The following is a 17,268-nucleotide window of genomic DNA, read 5'->3' as shown; positions in this document are numbered from 1 at the left end:
GCATTGATGTGGCCTGTGCTCAGCATGGTTACAGCAAATGAGTCAAGGTATCATACGCATAGTTTCATGAAGTACAAGTGAAACATCTTGTTATGTATCTACAATTGGAAAAAAACGAGTCATCTACCACAATGTAATCCAGCTTCCCTACTGGTGTGAATGGACCCAGCCTCTTGATTCCCCATGGCATTTAAAAGCCAGTTGGTTCTAGTCAGGTTTAGAGCTGAGTTTTCAGCTCTGTGTCTCCAAGATGCAGATCCAATGTCCGTCACCTTTCCATGGGGGTTAAGAGCATCACAGACCAGGTGCTGTACACCTAGAACTGCACAGTGGCCAGGCATGCCAAAGGGACTGAAACTGTTTGGAAAAGAACTAAAGTTTAAGCATGGTTGATATATCTGAGTATATAACTTAATCAAACTTTATGACTTCAGTAAAAGTAAAAAATACATAACACTATATTATATAGAGAGTATCTATACTAGGAGAGCTCTAACTCCACTCTAACAGGACCACTGTAGATAGTGCACCCATGCTAAATCATTCCAGGGTTTAATAGTCACTTTAGAGACCACAAGACCAATGCAGATGCTTAATAACTTCAAAGATATTTCCAATGTGCTTCATGCTTTCCAAACTCTCCTTGGTTTATTTCCCTCTAACTGTCTCGCCACAAACATTTCTGCTGTCATTGTTTTTATTTCCTTACTTCTCTCTGACTTAGTTTTCTTAATGTCATCTTAGAACTTCCATCTCAAAACCTCTACTTCTAATTAAATACTTGTTAGATATAGAAGGTGTTTTGAAGGATTGGTATGCAAAAGTATGAATTGAAAAAAATATTCTAAATGAACTACACTTCATTCTGAAAAAAAGATATTTCAAATATGATTAATTTCCTCATAACTTTCTGATTAATAGTTTTTCTTATGTTAAGCCTGAAGAGATTTTCTTTTACCTCCTGATTACTCTTGTTGACTTGCTTTTTCTGTGACTTCATATCTCTGTTTAGTGCACTAAATAGTGTGTCATCCCTTTTGGGCTATGGTTGCTTATACATCTTCCCGTGGAAATGAGATGTAGTAGGAACAGAAATTTGGGTGAGTGCCAATTTCTGTTGGGTGAGCCATGATCAAAGAGCTGACCTGACTTCTCAGAAAACCTTTTGCATTACTGTAGCCTTTGCAGGATGACCCAGGATTATGCCTCTGCCTCAGAGTCCCATATGCTATGGGTTCTCCAAATGTCTGGACTAAACTCTTCTGACTCAGCCAAGGAATTTCCCAACCAGTTATTTTTACTGTAAAGAAAGCCCTGGAGAGTTACAGGTCTTTACAAAACAAAATGCAACCATGAGAAATACATCTCCACCCAGTGTTATCTTTGACCTTTTTTATGATTTTTATAACTAAGCAAACTTTGATCATTTTACTTTCTTGAGCCTGGTTTTCCGGTGTGTGATGGTGGATGGTTCTTTTCTTTGCCCGCCTCAGTCTCTAATGCTTTGCACCATATGTTCAATGACAGGAGACTCCCACCCTGTGCCATTTGAGTCTAGGACACAACTATTGAGTGGTCGATCACGTAGAGTAATTCATCACTGAAGATTTTTCACTTGTTCCTTCCAACAGCTCTGAAGAGCCTCCCTAGACCTAGGCAGGCTGCAGAATAGACTGACCACATCAAGATCCGAGTGGCTTTTCAATCAGACTCTCAAATTGTCATTAGATGGAATGATATTCAGAAAATGAAAGGGAGTTTACACCTAGATTCAGATATATTCCACATCCTATATGTGCCACACTTTAGAAAAATCTATTTTTTATTGTAGTTCAAGGCCAATATTGCAAAGATGATAAAAAAAATTATCTTCTGCCAATAACTACATCAACAGCACAGTAAAATATGGCAGTGATGCTACACTGTTAGTTGTTTTGCAATAGCTTTTCAGTGACATCAAAAGCAATGACAGTATTGTCACTAATGTGTCAAAATATATGTTCATAAAACTATGTGTTTCATTCACAACCTGAATTTTTTCAGTAATAAGCAACAGATTGTCAGAAAAATGAACAACAGGGCCTCATTCTCTGTTTTCAGACTAACTCTTAAAACCTTATTCAGGTTCTTAGATTTTCACAAAATTTAGAGGAAAAGGCTGGTTTCAGGTGTACTTTATATTCCTCAGGTATGAAACGTTCATTTCAGAGACATTTCAGTCCCTGTTTCAGGAGATGGAAGAGGACATCTATGTAAAAACCAGATTAATCTGGAGACCTAAACATGTTAGTGGCTTAGGTTCTAAATACACAATAGAAGAAACAAGTTTTTGATTTAAAGTTGCCCTGAAAAATCCATAAATCATGTATATTTCATTTTGCCAGAGGAATTCCCTGTTGTTTATTATTAAATTCTAACCAGTCCTAGCAGACATCTCTTAGCAGACTGAGCCCTCCAAGTATTGAGGCATATCTCTTGTATTGTGTCACATTCTTTTACAAAGTTTTTTTTCTTACTGTTTCATTAGATTAAAATGCAAAACATATGGAGCCACAAAGTTCTTCAAGTTTCAGCCCAATGCAGCTTCATAGGAAACAGTTACGAGCATATAAATTGTCCATTCTTTCCAGTATCAGGTAGCGTCCGAGATTGTATTTGCCAACATACTAGCCTGGTTCCAGGTTTATTAAATGTTAGAAGAAAAAGAGTCTATGGCCTGATACCCTGCTGCATATTTCTGTATCCAGAGGCTTACGACCTTTCAATTAATCCTGTTTCTAAATGACATAAAGAATCATGGATAATCCACCTGTGGGAATAAATTATGTTGGTGCAATTGCTTTCTTCTCCTAGAGGAAAAGAAACTCTAACTGCTTTTTAAAATGTGGCATGTGTGGTAAAAGTTTGTATCGGTTGTGATTCAGTTGGGACTAATCCTACAAGAATTAACACATTGGCATCTTTAGGGAAACAGTTCTCTTCCCTGTAAAACATTCTCCTTAAACTTCAAAACACAAGCAGCATTTAAAGTTAGCTGCAGTGCAGAGAAAGGTGTCGCTCTCTATTAACGTTTCTGGGTGGAAAATGAGAAAGGAAATGTGGCATTGCCTTGAGAAGCCAGCCAGCCTTGCGCTCTCACCAAACTGCCTCGTCTGTAATAGTTTGGTTGCACCAAAAGCTGTTCTTTGAGAGCAAAATTAAATGCTTCCTTCTTTCTCGTCTGCACTAGTGTGAAACCAGTTACGTTTCTTTTAAACTCATGACTCCTCTGTTAACAAGTGACTCATCAACAAATACTATTTCTGCCTTTTAAACAAATTATCTTGGGTCTTAGTAGCTGCAGTACATTCGACATGTGGAGAACATTCTGATTTTTGTTTTGGATTTTGTTGCTGTGCTTTCTGTTGGTTAGAAAGGTGATTGCAAGAACTCTTTTTCTTGAAAAAGCAGAATTTCTTAGGTATTACCCAAATATTCACGTCTCAAGGCAGAAAGGATCTGGGAGTCCAACACGCGTAATTAGAAATGAAGACAGCCTGCGCATGATTTGGTAAAGGACTAAGAATCATTACTTTTGTTTTCTCTTGAAGAAGCAACAAAAATATCATAGTACTGTCTTCTCAGTGACTGTAAATTGAGCTTCAGATGTGGCATGGAGGCTCTCAGAGCACCATGTTTCAGCCAACGTGTGCACTTGAATTGGATGCCATAAAACGATACAACTACCATAGCTGACATAGACCTCAGAATACTTCAGATTTTGTGTAGTCTTATCACTTTTTGTAACCTAGAGCATGCTTGCAGGATGCTGTCTGCTTTTCCCATTAGCTGACTGCCTCACTTGCCTCTTGGGCTTAATTTCTCCTATATTTGCACTATAAACAATTCTCCCATGTGTAAGTTTTTCTTTTCCATTACTTTTTATTCTTGATTGTGTTTTGTAATCTCATCATTTGTAAGTCTTTTCAAAACCTCTGCTTTTTATTATGATAGACCCAGTAAAACATTTCTGAATTTTGGAATTGCTCAGGATTCAGACTGTGATGCAGAACTGTATTTCCTAGCTACCCCCTCTTAGTAAAAGGGATTGAAACTTTGGGTAAAGATTCAATTATATACTCCAGAGCTGCTCAGGCCATGTGTTTGGGCTTTTGTCTGACTTGTACCAAGAGATATTTGCTTTGCCAAAGATAATTGTAATGTTTTTATTCATCAATGTGATCATTTAAGACACTATATAAATAAATAAGCAGGCTCTATCATAGTACAGCGTATCTATCTTAAATAAATGATCTATTTTGCCATGTGTTGATGATTAATGAATGGCTGTTTCTGGCAAACTAATCAAGTGTAGCTCCAGGCATGGGACAGTGTAAGTTTCCAAAAAATAGTAATAGCTCCCCTTATACATGCTTCAGACAGCCACCATACATTGCAGTTTCCATGAAAAACAGGAATTTGGACTTTGATGAGTTGATTTTTATTTTATAGCTTAGAGCTTATAGCTCATATAAAGTGTGCACACATTCCTCCATGGCACAGGCCTCCCTAATATAAAAACAGATACAGCCTTGTGTTCATACAGTGTGTCAGTGTTAGATTTAAAAAAAAATATCCTGCAGTGGTTGAAAAAGAGCCCTCCTTGCTTCACTACTTTTGTCCCTCTTGCACCCCTCCCGGGTTCCCCTTTCCTGCTGTGGTGGTGCAGGCATTAGCGCTGTGCATGTCTGCCTCTTTTGTAACCATCTCCAGCATTTTCACATTGGAAAAAAACATCATTAATAATACTGTAGAAGCATTACCGGCAGATAACAGACCACTTCAATTTGGATTTTTTTCTAGTATTGTCTAGATGCCATGTATTATATTGTTCCAGAGCTTAGGAAATTGGCCAGCAGGGAGAAATACTACCTTGCTGCGGCTGTGGCACACAGCTCAGACAATCTCCTGAAGAGGATGGGAGGTGTAGAGAGCTGGCTCGTCCCCAATGAGCACACAAGTACGCTCGGCCCCGGGGAGCTTTCTGGAGCGCGAGAGCCAGCAATGGGGGGAGGCGGGTGCCCTGCACGGCCAGGAGTGGGCTGACAGCCAAGTTGCAGAGGTGATGGAAAGAAAGAGACGTTCAGAAGACTGAAAGTGGTGGGTTGAGTTTCTTCAGCTCGGGAGGGCAATGAAAGCTGCTGGACTGACACTGCCTAGAAAGGAGGGAGAGGAGAGAGTTGCTCTTCAACTTGTTTTTAGGGTATCTCTCTCAGCGGGCCTGATTTTCTCCTATTTCTGTGTCATTGTGCTCTAGTTCATTGTTTTTGTGTTCTAACGCTGCAAAGGGGCAGTGGTCGTGAAATGCCGAGGGAGATCAGAAGGGTCATGGGTGTGTTTGGTCATCATAAGCAATTCTGTTCGGGTTCAGCTATCACAGCAGCTGCCAAACACAGCCTCGGGGTGAGCCCATGGCCAGCGCAGGTAACGGTCCGGCTCTGTCACTCTGCCTGTGAAGTTCAGCCTCAGAAACAACACACTTCAAAAAGAGGTAGGTGACAGAAGATAACTACAAGCGGAGATGTTAATCAAAAGGAAAGCAGAAGGTGAACCAGGAAAGGGTAAAAATACTTGCGGGTGCCAGACAGACAATTCAAAGAAAAGAACAGAGATAGGGACCTGCATAGTTACTGCAGCCTTCCTATATAGCTATGAAAACCACTCTGGAGACTGTGGTATCTTTGATGTAACTGGTTTATTTATCTTGTTTGGTGTTACGTTTTCTTCAAAACACAATGCTATTATTCCAATGGCATCGCCCACTCAGCCCCAAAGATCTGTGGTTTAGACTCCCCAGTCCAGACAGACACCGACACACTACAGCAAGTGCAGACGAGGCCACCACAACCATGGACGGGCTGGAGCATGTGACACGTAAAGAGAGGCTGAGAGAATTGCTTTGCTCAGTCACAGGAAGGGAGGGCTTAGGCTGGGGGAGACCTTATTGCTGTCTATAACTCTGATCAGAGGATACAGAAGAGAAGACACGGCCAGACTGTTCTTAAAGGTGCACTGTTAGGACAAGTGGCATATGTAAAGTTCTGATTACAAACATGGAAACTATTTTTTAATCAGGAGGCTACTCAAACACTTGAACAGGATCCCAGAGAGGCTGTGCAGTCTTCATCCCTGGAGATACTCAGAGCTCAGCTGGAAAAGCCATGACCCACCTGGTCTAGTTGGATCCATTTAGAGCACGACCAGGACTAAATGATCTCCAGAGGCCCCTTCCAGCTTAATTTATTCTATGTGTCTGTAATCTAACCAATTATCTTATTTTCTAGTTTCCATGCCATCTCTAACAGTGATAGCTTCAGTTAAAACAAAGAACTCCTGCTCATTAAACTTAGCTTTTAACGTTCTTTGTAGAAATAGCCTCTGCAAAATTTTTTTTTTACTCTTGTAATTTTTTTTTTTTTTTTTACTTTTGTTGCAGACAAGCTGTCTTGAAATATACAGCCACACTGGAGAAACAAGAACATAATGATGCTGACCCTCCTTCCTGGCTTGGATATGACCGGGATGGTAACATAATCACCTTCACCAAAAATCACACATCAGAGCTTGAATAAATAAATACTTCAAAATGAAAAATGAAGAAATTGTGCAACATCATCTACAGTTCGAATTTTTCACTAGAGCATGAAAAGAACACTATATTATTTTTCTTAAAACTAATCATACTTTAATAAAAGGCTGTTTGTTGAATTAGTAAGGAAGCATTGTGAATCTCTCTCACAGGACCGTGTATGCCTTCAAGCAAGCCGCACTGAAACAACATTCCTAACTTTGAGATGTTGATTCGAGCTGTCTTAATCTTTCGATAACAAGAAGTTTTTGTAGTCCCATGCAGAGTAAGCAATAAATAAATCTCTTTGTGTTTGGGGTTCTTGTTTGCCATGAAGATCCTCTCCAGGATATAAACACACTGACTTTCCACAGAACTTCACACTTGACAGGGCTGGTACTCATCAAGTACAGCGTTCATCAGCAACAAAGAACAGTGAATAGGTAGTAACTACTGACTCCTGAATACACGACAAACTTGCACATTTAAGCACAGTTCTCTACTTCCCAACAGTCACTGTGCACACAGAGCCCTCATTCCCACAAAAGCCTCTCTCTCAGGCCGAGTTCAGCTCTCTAAGCAAGCTGATGTTTGCTTTTGCAGATCTGAACTGTGGGTTAGCTGGCAGCTGATGGAGGCAGGAGAATCAAATGAGGAGGAGCGCAGATGAGAAAAGCGTTAAACTTCCTCCAGTTACAGGAACGTGTCTTCTCATCAAATGGACAGAAAAAAAAAGAGCACACACGGGATTCACCATTCAAATCCTAATTATTCATAAGCCACTAATCTTTCCTTGTCTAAAGAAAAAGATAAAGTTTCAGCTCATTATAGCAGAACAAGACATTATTCCAATGCCTTTGAGGAAACTCCGAGAGATTTGTCTTTTTTCAGATCATTCTTGAACTTTAGGTTAAAGTTCTAGCAAGTCTTAATATTTATTAGCTTGGAAAGAATATAATCAGAGCAGATTTAGTGGTAGCGCAATTTTTCTGATGGCTTATTTAAGCTTCTTTAAGCAAGTAACTAGCAATCCTAATGTTTAATTTCAGCCACTTTTAGAGTATGAATGCCTTAGCTTGCTTTCTTCTGAACGTGGAGGAAATAACATGTTTTCTTACTATGTTATCTTTTAAATTGCTGATGCAGCAGTCCCAAAAAGCATGACCTTAATCACAGAGTCTGACAGGCTTTGTATTCTGGGTGAATAATGGAACCATTAAATGGACTCGATATTGTGAAATATCTACTACATTGGTTTTATTTTTCAATTCAGTGTGAATTTAGAGATGCTTCTTTCTCTTTGTCTGCAGCAGTGCACAGAAATCACTAGTTTCACAAATTTTTCAGGAAATCTAAAACCATTAAGCATTTATTAATTTTGTATATTTAAAAGTACAATAATAATGATAATTACTAACAACTAGTAATATTATAATGCTTTTAGTAACAATCTTAGTAATGTTTTATATATTAGTGTTTATATTAAAAATACATATAATTTGCCATACACATCAGTGCCCACCTCATCCAAACAAACAGTACACACAACGGGAAACAGAATGTGGAGTTTTTAACCACTCTGAATTATAGTAAAAATGCTGCCCCTGACTATTGGAAGTCCATTAGCCAGGCGCAATTATACCTCTTGGGGGAATCCTGTGGGGAAGAAGTTCATTTCATAATGTACCATTATGATACACACACAACTTAAAACCTGAGCTGATGCTCTGAACTCTTCTTCGCTACCCTCTGTCCACTCAGTTGGCAGGAATTCTTACATTTCAGTTTTAAAACACAAATTTCAGTACTTCTTTTATAAGGTACCATGTATATGTATGCAAAGGCTTTTAAAGCTCCGTTTACTTTACAGTAACACAAAATCCTCCACAAAAATCATGTATGCCCTTGTGCAGGGCATACATGCTTCCCTCACCTCCCTCTGCCTTTCTGCCTCAAAGAGCTTACAGTCCCGTCACGCAAGGTTGACTGTAAGTCACTGGAAATGTAGCAAATAGATTACAGTCCTCATTTATTAGGCCAATACTTCCATTCTTGGCAGCTTCTACTTTAGGGGAATGTTTATGTGGACTCTTGGTGCAGAGTTCCTCCTTGAAAACAGCCAGGCCATTGCACTTTTGAGTATTTACTTTAGAAGTTTTTCTTTGCAGGTGAACAATGGTAGACAGAGCTCTTATTGCTCTCGGCAAATAAGTGGTTCAGAATGACACGGAGGAAGTTCTGTCATTTCATGTAAGTAGTTTTACACATCCAGTACCCATTGACAAGGCAGAAGCTGCTTTAGAGGTCAAACACCCAACGAGAAGACCAAATAAGAACTACAGTTCTGAAAGTGGTTTTGCCTTATCCGTGAATAATTTGTTTGAAGAAAATTCTCTGCACTTTGCATAAACTAGAAGAATTCCCATAGTACTGAGATGTTTAATTTAATAATATAATATAGCTTGCAGAGCATGTCATCTTAGAAGTAAGTTTTCATATTTTCAAATACCAGCTGTTGAAAATGCTTTTTATTTTTAAATGACAACTCCAAACTTTTGTTTGAAAGTTTCCAGCTTTTAAACTGACGTGGTAAGTGGGCCAAGTTATACAAATTCTGAGTATGTAAGATCTTGTAATTCCTAAAAGGCACTAAAAGTAAACCAGACCTGTTAAGCACCAGCCACTGTCACGGGCAAATTTTGGGTTAAAATGCCCTCATTTTTAATATTGTTTCTCTATTATATTAAGAATAGACACCAACAAAGTTTCATAATTTTACAGAAATGTTCCTTTACAATTTTTTGATTTAATCTCTTTGGCCTATTTCACCTTTAAGAACTCTTCAGCTTGACAGACTGGATCCAGCTTTGGCTTTTAAGACACACTTTGCCATTTTGTGCATCAGCCTTAATCCATTTGTCTGTTTCATTCCTTTGATTCATGTGACCTGGAAAAGAGAATTCTGTTCAGTTTAATTTGACACACAGTAAACATATCTCCACATTGCCTGTTTTCAAGCTCCCTGGAAATAGGTTTTTTTTTGGTAGAATTTATATATTTTTAACAGAGGCTTCTGATATTTCATTCTTGATACAGTTTTTTGCATTAATCTATTACAATAAACATACGATGGGAAAATAAAGTTGTGGGTTTTATTCTATAGTGCCATAGCTTTTATTATGGGCTAGGAAATACATCTAGATTAGACATTAATCTGGCTAAGTAATTTGAAAAGTTTTCATCTTTATTGTAAACACAGGAAAGACAAATGGCCAAGACCTGACTTTCCAGATGACCAGACATGTTGCTACTATTACTGCTTTCTTATGATAATGGCTTAAAAAAAACTACCCCTGAGATGTCTGTCTGTCTGACATGTTTTACATAAACTTAGTATGCATGGACATGCTCTGAACAGCTCGCCATATAACAGACAAAGGAGAAAGTTCAGCTTACTCTCATCTTACAATTAGGAAACTGAGGCCAAGAGAGAATAAACAACCTTCCAAATTTACACAGAAGATTTAAGACCAAATAGGGATTTAAAGTGGGATCTTCTAAGTCCCAAATTAGTGCTTTTATCTCAAGATCAACCTTCACTTCGGTTTATCTTTACAAAATATCTTTTGTTATTATTTTAGTGCTCGTGTGACTGAGTGAATTCTAAGTTTAGAACTAATTTGAGCCTGGAATAGCAAGAGGGATGGCAGGGAAGCAGATTCTGAAGCAACTTTGCAAACATGCTCTGCTCTGACCTGTAACACAGCTGAAGTTAAATTTTGGCCACGTCAAAACCAGTGGCAAAACTCCAACTGACATCACTGCATTGCTTTCCACAACTCAAGCCTATTTGCCAAACTTTTCAATAGCATTTCAGTGCTTTGGTACTTCCAAGTGGGATTAATTTAATGTTATGGGCCAAACCCACATCAATTCACTAGCAGGCTGAGGTACTGTTTAGAAGTACAGGATTTTCAGAGGAGTCCAACACTGATGGAGTTCTCCCACTGAATGAAGCAGCATTTCAGTGTCCTTTGTTATTAGGCTACAACATGCCTTCAAGGATCTTCATGTGAATGTCCTCGTACAATTTCTGCACTCCTGATTGCTCCAGGCAGCAGCAGTCTCAATCACACGGTCTCACTACCATTCTTACTGTAAGGCAGAATCCACAGTTCTACTTCCTATCTAAGCATACACTTAAATCTACGATGAACATCACAAAGTTGGATAAATGTGTTGTACGTGAAATCTGTTAAAAGAAAGCTTTCCCAAATCATTGTTTTGCAATAGTATTGTATCAGAGAATGCAGAACAGAAATGAAAACAAAAATCTGTCTTTTAAGTAGAGGTAGCCCTTAAAACATTAGATGAGTCTGAATTTTAAACGAGAAATAGCCTCCAGGTGTCAAAAAAGTGAACCAGCAAAGAGATGTAAAAGAAAACTTCAATTGATCCTTTAACAGAGCTGTAGACCACTGAAAACACAGCTTTTTTTTTTCCTTAAGGAGAGAGGACACAATATACATAGGGCAGAGATATATTTCCAGACAGTGCATATTGGAGTGCTTGGTCCCAGTTCCTCTCTCATCTTTTTCTCATTATGGTTTGTACTTCCACATAAGGAACAAACACTGAAGCACAGAATCAGCCCTGCAAACGAACAGCTTCATGCACTGCTTACACCCTGCTACACTTCTGCTAAAAAGTCAAAGAAGAGTTCTGAGGAAACACAGAAACAAATTAACAAGAGCTGTTTTAAAGCTCAGTTGTTGTCTGAGCTCTGTTTCTCATTTTGCGTTTGCTATGTGAACTTAGAAAAATGTTTTGTTCCTTATGCTTCTTTTGGAGATTTGCCTGTGAAGGGAATGCAGAAAATACCGAATCGCTCGCAGGAAAGTGAGTGTCAAGTTCCACTCCCCAGGGATGAAGATCTTCAAACTATTTTAATGTTATGAAGCCTATGGCCAGTAGCAGGTTCAAATGAAGCTTAAGATATTTAAATAGCTTTGTGTATGAGGCACTAATCAAGCAACAGGGTTTAGTTGGAGACCTTTTGATGGCAGTTTGGTCTTAACTGTACTCACTGCCTGTACTCTGAATACTGTGGGAATGTAAGTGGATTTTGAGGATGACTTTGCTAGCATGATTAAATCATGAAAACCAACAGCCTGTTGGATTGAGAATAAGGAAAGGAAGGGTAAAAAGTAAAATAAAAAAAAAATTTCATTTTCATTTCAAAACTCACCAGTCAAGACAAAAGCATGAGCTCAGGAGAAGACAGATGCACCACTATGCTGCGTGGCTACTTCCAATTTAATGCCCAGGAATTTATTTTTTTTCCCCCCAATGTGTGTCTAAACACAGAGAACACCTTTGCAGAACATTATGCAGTGAAGTACTGACTGTTTACTTTCTCAAGTCTCCAGGAAGGCAAGCAAATAGAGAGCTCCATTTGATCATAAAATGCCCAAAGATGAGCATATTTTAAATGTTTTTCACTGGTATTGTTAGAACTCTGGTACATCTCAAAAAGGCTGTGAACAGCTTGAGTTAAATGCAAGCTGAAACCAATAAAAATCTGTAGGATAGCATCTCATCTAAAGTGTTTTATAAAAGTTGGATGAACTTCCTATTCGACTTGAAGGAATGTAATCTTTTCCAGATAGAACCTGGGTCTTTGTTTGTTTTTTTTAAGATACTCCTTAAGGATCAAGGCTACACAGAGGGACAGTGTTTAGAGGGACACTGTAAAACAAAGCTCTTCCCACTCAATTCTAGTGGCAAAGAGTCAATAAAAATTGCTTCTAGGAAAGAAGGAAAGTTTTGAAGAAGTGCCTTGAGAACACAGAAAACAGGGAGGGACACGGCAGCGGATGGCGTTACTCCTGGGATAAGAACCGTAACTCTGAATGCACCAGACCCAAGTCAGCTGCGCAGTGGGAGAAGGAGTGCTACACTCGGACAGCTGTTAAGTTTCAGAAGAAACTTAAGTTTCAGCAGACTGCCGTAAGTTCTTTCAGTTATTTCCCTTTTAAAGGCAAGTTGCTTGCCTCATGTTATTCACTGTCCCTTCAGCTGTGTTTGCATTTAACCCTGGAGCTCCATGCAGCTGAAAACACAGAAATTACCTTAAAGTAAACAGTATAGAATTTCTGATAACAAAAGCAGTTAAACACATCTGTAAAGCCTCCTACACAGTGTACGAGACTCATGCAGTCAGCCCCCTCCTTTCACACTGGCTTTGAAGCAATCCTACAGGGTAACTCCACAGCACCTCATAGGCTGCCCTCCCTGTACTATTGGATGAGGAGCAGTGAGAAAAAAGGTATTTCTTAAGGACATTGAGGTAGGAAACATCTAAGTCCCCTATGTTCCAGAGGGGAATCCAGATCTAACTTCCCACAGACACAAAGCCTTATTATTTCAGTGCATGCCTAAGCGAATGATTGTTGTAAGGAGGAACCTTACACCTACCTGGAGAACCAAACAGTGAAAAGCCTTGAAGCTGTTAAGAGAAACCCAGGAAGACAGACATAGGAGAATGGTATCACCTTTTCAAGGGAATCTGGTAATTAGACAGGGTGACTCTCTCCAGAGGCACATGAGGAAGAAGTTGCTTCTAGTGATCAAAAGAGTAATTGGAGGCTGGATCAACCCAAAAAGGTAGAGGCAACATCTACCTGGAAACTTTCACAGGAAAGGGGAGGTTAGAGGAGACAACAGGAGATTCCTCTCCATCCCCAGGACAGACACTGAAGGGAAGGTGTAAGTTAACATGTAAGACAGTGCCCTATTCGCCTTATTACCTGTGTGCACAGTCACCAGAAGACATGGCTCTGAGAGGAACACTGTTCGGATGTGGCTCAGCAAAGCTCTAGTCCTGTAGATAGGGTGGGATTAGTACCAAAGGCTAAAAATCCTATGAACTGCTCCAACTGTTGTCACTCTGGATGAAATCGGGAGTAAGAATGTCTTGACTTGGGAGCAGACAAATGTTCCCAAAGACTCTGTTCTTTGTAAGAGGACAGAAAAATATGAAGAGGTTGGTTTGCCAACTTGAGAAAGTAAGAATAGGAAGACACAACAACTTACAAAGACAACCATCCATAGCCTGTGAGAAGCACTGGTGACACTGTGGGACTTTTACCAAGGAAACTCATGCAAGTGCTGAAAACCAGATGGAGTAAGTGATTGCCAAAGTTAAAAGCTCACTCAGCACCAAGCAGACGGATGGCATCAGGTCAAAGCTTGCCGCTGGATATGGACTTGGCCCTAGAACTGAGATCAGAGATGGAGAAAGATCTGGAATCAGTGCCTGGCATCACTCAGAGATAGAAGATTTACATGGGTTTTTTTTGGTTTTGTTTTTGTGTTTGTTTGGGGGGTTATATTTCAGACAACTAGATTTGGAAATCAACACCGTCAGATACAAAGATCCAAAGAAAGTCTCTCAATGATTGCAAGACTTTTTCCAGCAAGCTTACAGTTGTCAACACACAAGCAGGCAACAGAAGTGGGAGGAAGCGTGCCCACTGGCTGCATTCACTTAGTCCCCAAATTTATCCGTCCACATGCCTCAACCTTCCTATGGAGTGGGTGGGAGCAGGTGGTCACATCAACTTAGGACAAGAGAAAACAGGGCTGAGAGCAGCCTCCTGAGGATGCACTATATTTAACCTGACAAGCTTGCCTAGTCTGTTTTTCACAGTCTGCAGTACTGACAGTCCTATGGCCTCACCAGACAAGTGCTTACTACCAGAAAGTTTATCTTACTATTTAGCTAAGTTTTCTTTACTGTAAGGTCAAATCATAATTTCTAGTCCTATCACCAGTGGACAGAGAACAATTTATTTCCTTCATCTCTGCAGCAGTTACTTACATGCTGGAAAAGTGCATCTTATTTTTCCTCAGTCTTATCTTCTTCAGACAGAAGCAACACTTTTTTTTTCCACTTTGTCTTCCCTCATAAATCATGCATTCTCCTTTAGAGTCTCTACAGCTGTCCACATACTTTTGAAGTACAGTACTCAAAACTGGACACCTTCCAGCAAAGTATTACTAATGCCATGTAAGACCAAGGGATTATTTTGAGTTTTATGGAACAGTCATGTTAATATACTGTTTATTTTTTGCAACTATGTAAAATTATTGTTTCCTGTTTACTGATTTTTTTATTGAAGTATTCCTCTTCTTGGGACCACAGAGGTAGTTATTCCTACCTCTGTACTTCAAACTTAAAAGGACTTGTTAGAAAAATGACCTAAATGCATACAAGTCAAGACTGTTTGAATTTTAACCCTGCTCTTCAACATGTTTGTAGCCCCTTTGGCATGACAGTCTAAGCTCTTTTTCTGCTTGAATATTTGACACTTTTTAGCCTTCTACCCTTCCTCTTACCATATACAGTTCCAGATATAGTTAATGATCAGCTGATTTAAGAATATAGGCAGACCTGGAGACACAAGAAAGGTACAGACATCAAGCAGCAAGGGCTAAGCAGAATCCTCTCTTCCTACCCTCTTTGCCAGGGAAAGGAAAAGCATGCCTTGACATGATTGCCATCAGAAATGACTGGAGTGAGTTAAACACTTTCAAACTAGACAGCCAAACAAACGCTTCCACAGATGGAAGCTGGACAAGCACTTAGCATCAAAAATCTGGTTTTATAACAGATTTCATTATACCACACATACTACTACTACTAGGAGTGCCTACTGATGCCAATGGAAACAGAAGCCTTACCCTTGCAAATTACTCTGAAGAGTAAACTCCCTGGCACTGCTCTCTAGTTCTTTCCCTTTCTCAGCAAGTGTCCTAATTACTCAGTAAAGTCCCTTCCTTTTCTAAAAGAGCAAAACACCTTTTCACACTCTCATCACTCTGCCTCTACAGCACTCACTCCAGGCTTTCATCATCTTGCTTTGACTAAATCCCGCTCTATTCCGTGGCCATCTTGCAAAATACTGGATGTGATTGCTCGTGGGATTGTAGCTTACTGACTTCCCCACTCAGCATAGAATGGAGAGCCATGAAGCAACGTACATATAGCTGCTGTAACAGCAGTAGGGAAGGCTTTCCTAGAGGGTGATAGACGAGGGGCATGTTTACCCAAGTCACAGAACTCTACCCTGTCTCCCCACTGGAGAGTCTCCTCTCTAACATCTCTCACAATATTCCCAGAGGCAAGTAAAGCTTCCTGAAAGCAGTCAGTTCCTGTGTTATCCACATGAGAACTGGCCAGTTTCTGAAAAATCCTCTATTTTTAAACTAACCTTTGAGCTCAGAAGCATAAAAATCTAAACTGCCATGCTCTGGTGAGACAGAGATTTTTCCTACTTGGCAAATCCCTCTTCTCTCTCCATTTTATATTTCTTTAGTCGCAGGATAGCTATAGACTTCAAGAGTGGATAATGCTTTCATGATACAGAAACAGTATTAAGTGATTTTTAATTATTTTAGAACCTACTTGTAAAGGAAAATTCTCAAATATCAACTTTAAGAAGAAGAGATTGTTGAGAATGAGAAGACAAGTGCTTGTCCTGCAGAAAGAATAAAGTGTCTCCATGGAATAAGGTAAAAGAGAAGAAGCAGGAAGCATCTCCCTTGCCATTCCAAAGGAATGTTACTGACTTGGCAAAGAAAGGGGAGGTACCATTTTCAGAAGAGTTAGAAAAGGAGCAAAGCACAGGTTAAAATCAACTACATCTCCCTTGTTGCTTCTTACTGAAGAGTGAAAAAAAGGGAGGAGAGCACTGCTAGAAACCATTGGCTACATTATGTGAGAAAACACTCAGCACAGCTAAGTGCTGGGTATAAAGACAGATGAAGATACGTTACTTTGGGCCAGCATTAGTTTAACCAAATTGCATCCTGTAGAAAATCCATTCCAGGGTCTATTTCTCATTAACGTATTTTTCATTATGATAAATTTAGATCTATGTTTAATAAATTTTTGGTGCAATGCTGTAACCTCTTTAAACACCTGGTGATCAGTGGTCCAATGCAGATCCCTCTGCATAATGCTTGCTGATTGCCACACACATGTGTATTTGAGGGTTAACTAATCAGAGCTGCTGTTGGCCTCAACTGCCAAGATTTTTTCCGTACCAAATGGTGGGCTGAAAAATTGCATCTGCTCCAGTGATGACTGTCCTACACCAACACTCTGACTAGGTCGTGAAACCAGAGAAGCCATTCAGCTGCGTACATTTGAAACACCACTCTTATCTTTGCCTTGCCAGAGTAACAGGATGATTGACTGGCTAGTGGTCCTCATTCACTGGGAGATGTGTTGTTTTACTGCTGGCGTGATTCATTCCACAGACCCTTGCTGAAATCTGAAGTCCTTCCACAGGTTTCTATCCTGAGAACTTCTAACCACAGTTTAAAAAAAAAAAAAGTAATAACCACTAGTAAATTTAAATGCTAGTTACAGTTCAAGACAGGAAGAGATACACCTATACATTTCAAGGCTACTATTTTATGTAAGAAGGCTACATATTACAATTTTGTATATACATGACATTTCCTGACTTTGAGATTATTATCTTACATGTGGGAGGAAAAGAAGTTTTGTGCATATTTTCTTCGGTTTAAAACCGAAGAAAAACCTCAAAGCCTCACCCACTAAGCTATCAAGTCAGGTCATACTGACATTA

General features: G+C 39.5%; 2 protein-coding genes across 2 annotated transcripts in view; one reads left to right on the top strand and one right to left on the bottom strand.

Moving 5' to 3' along the window:
- The window catches only part of FBXL13 (F-box and leucine rich repeat protein 13), a 104,570-nt gene extending 97,959 nt beyond the window's left edge, over window positions 1-6,611 (top strand). Inside the window, exon 20 of the mRNA XM_086609861.1 lies at window positions 6,476-6,611. Coding sequence (XP_086465987.1) covers window positions 6,476-6,611 — 136 coding nt within the window. The remainder of the gene's footprint in view (window positions 1-6,475) is intronic.
- A 1,441-nt stretch (window positions 6,612-8,052) lies between these two features.
- Window positions 8,053-17,268, bottom strand: part of FAM185A (family with sequence similarity 185 member A) — a 48,406-nt gene continuing 39,190 nt past the window's right edge. The window contains exon 8 of the mRNA XM_086610117.1: window positions 8,053-9,554. Coding sequence (XP_086466243.1) covers window positions 9,439-9,554 — 116 coding nt within the window. The 3' untranslated portion in view covers window positions 8,053-9,438. The remainder of the gene's footprint in view (window positions 9,555-17,268) is intronic.

The sequence above is a fragment of the Tauraco erythrolophus genome, chromosome 4 (genome assembly GCF_009769465.1).
Source record: "Tauraco erythrolophus isolate bTauEry1 chromosome 4, bTauEry1.pri, whole genome shotgun sequence".
Classification (NCBI taxonomy): Eukaryota; Metazoa; Chordata; class Aves; order Musophagiformes; family Musophagidae; genus Tauraco; species Tauraco erythrolophus.
This window is presented reverse-complemented; position numbering and strand designations above follow the sequence as displayed.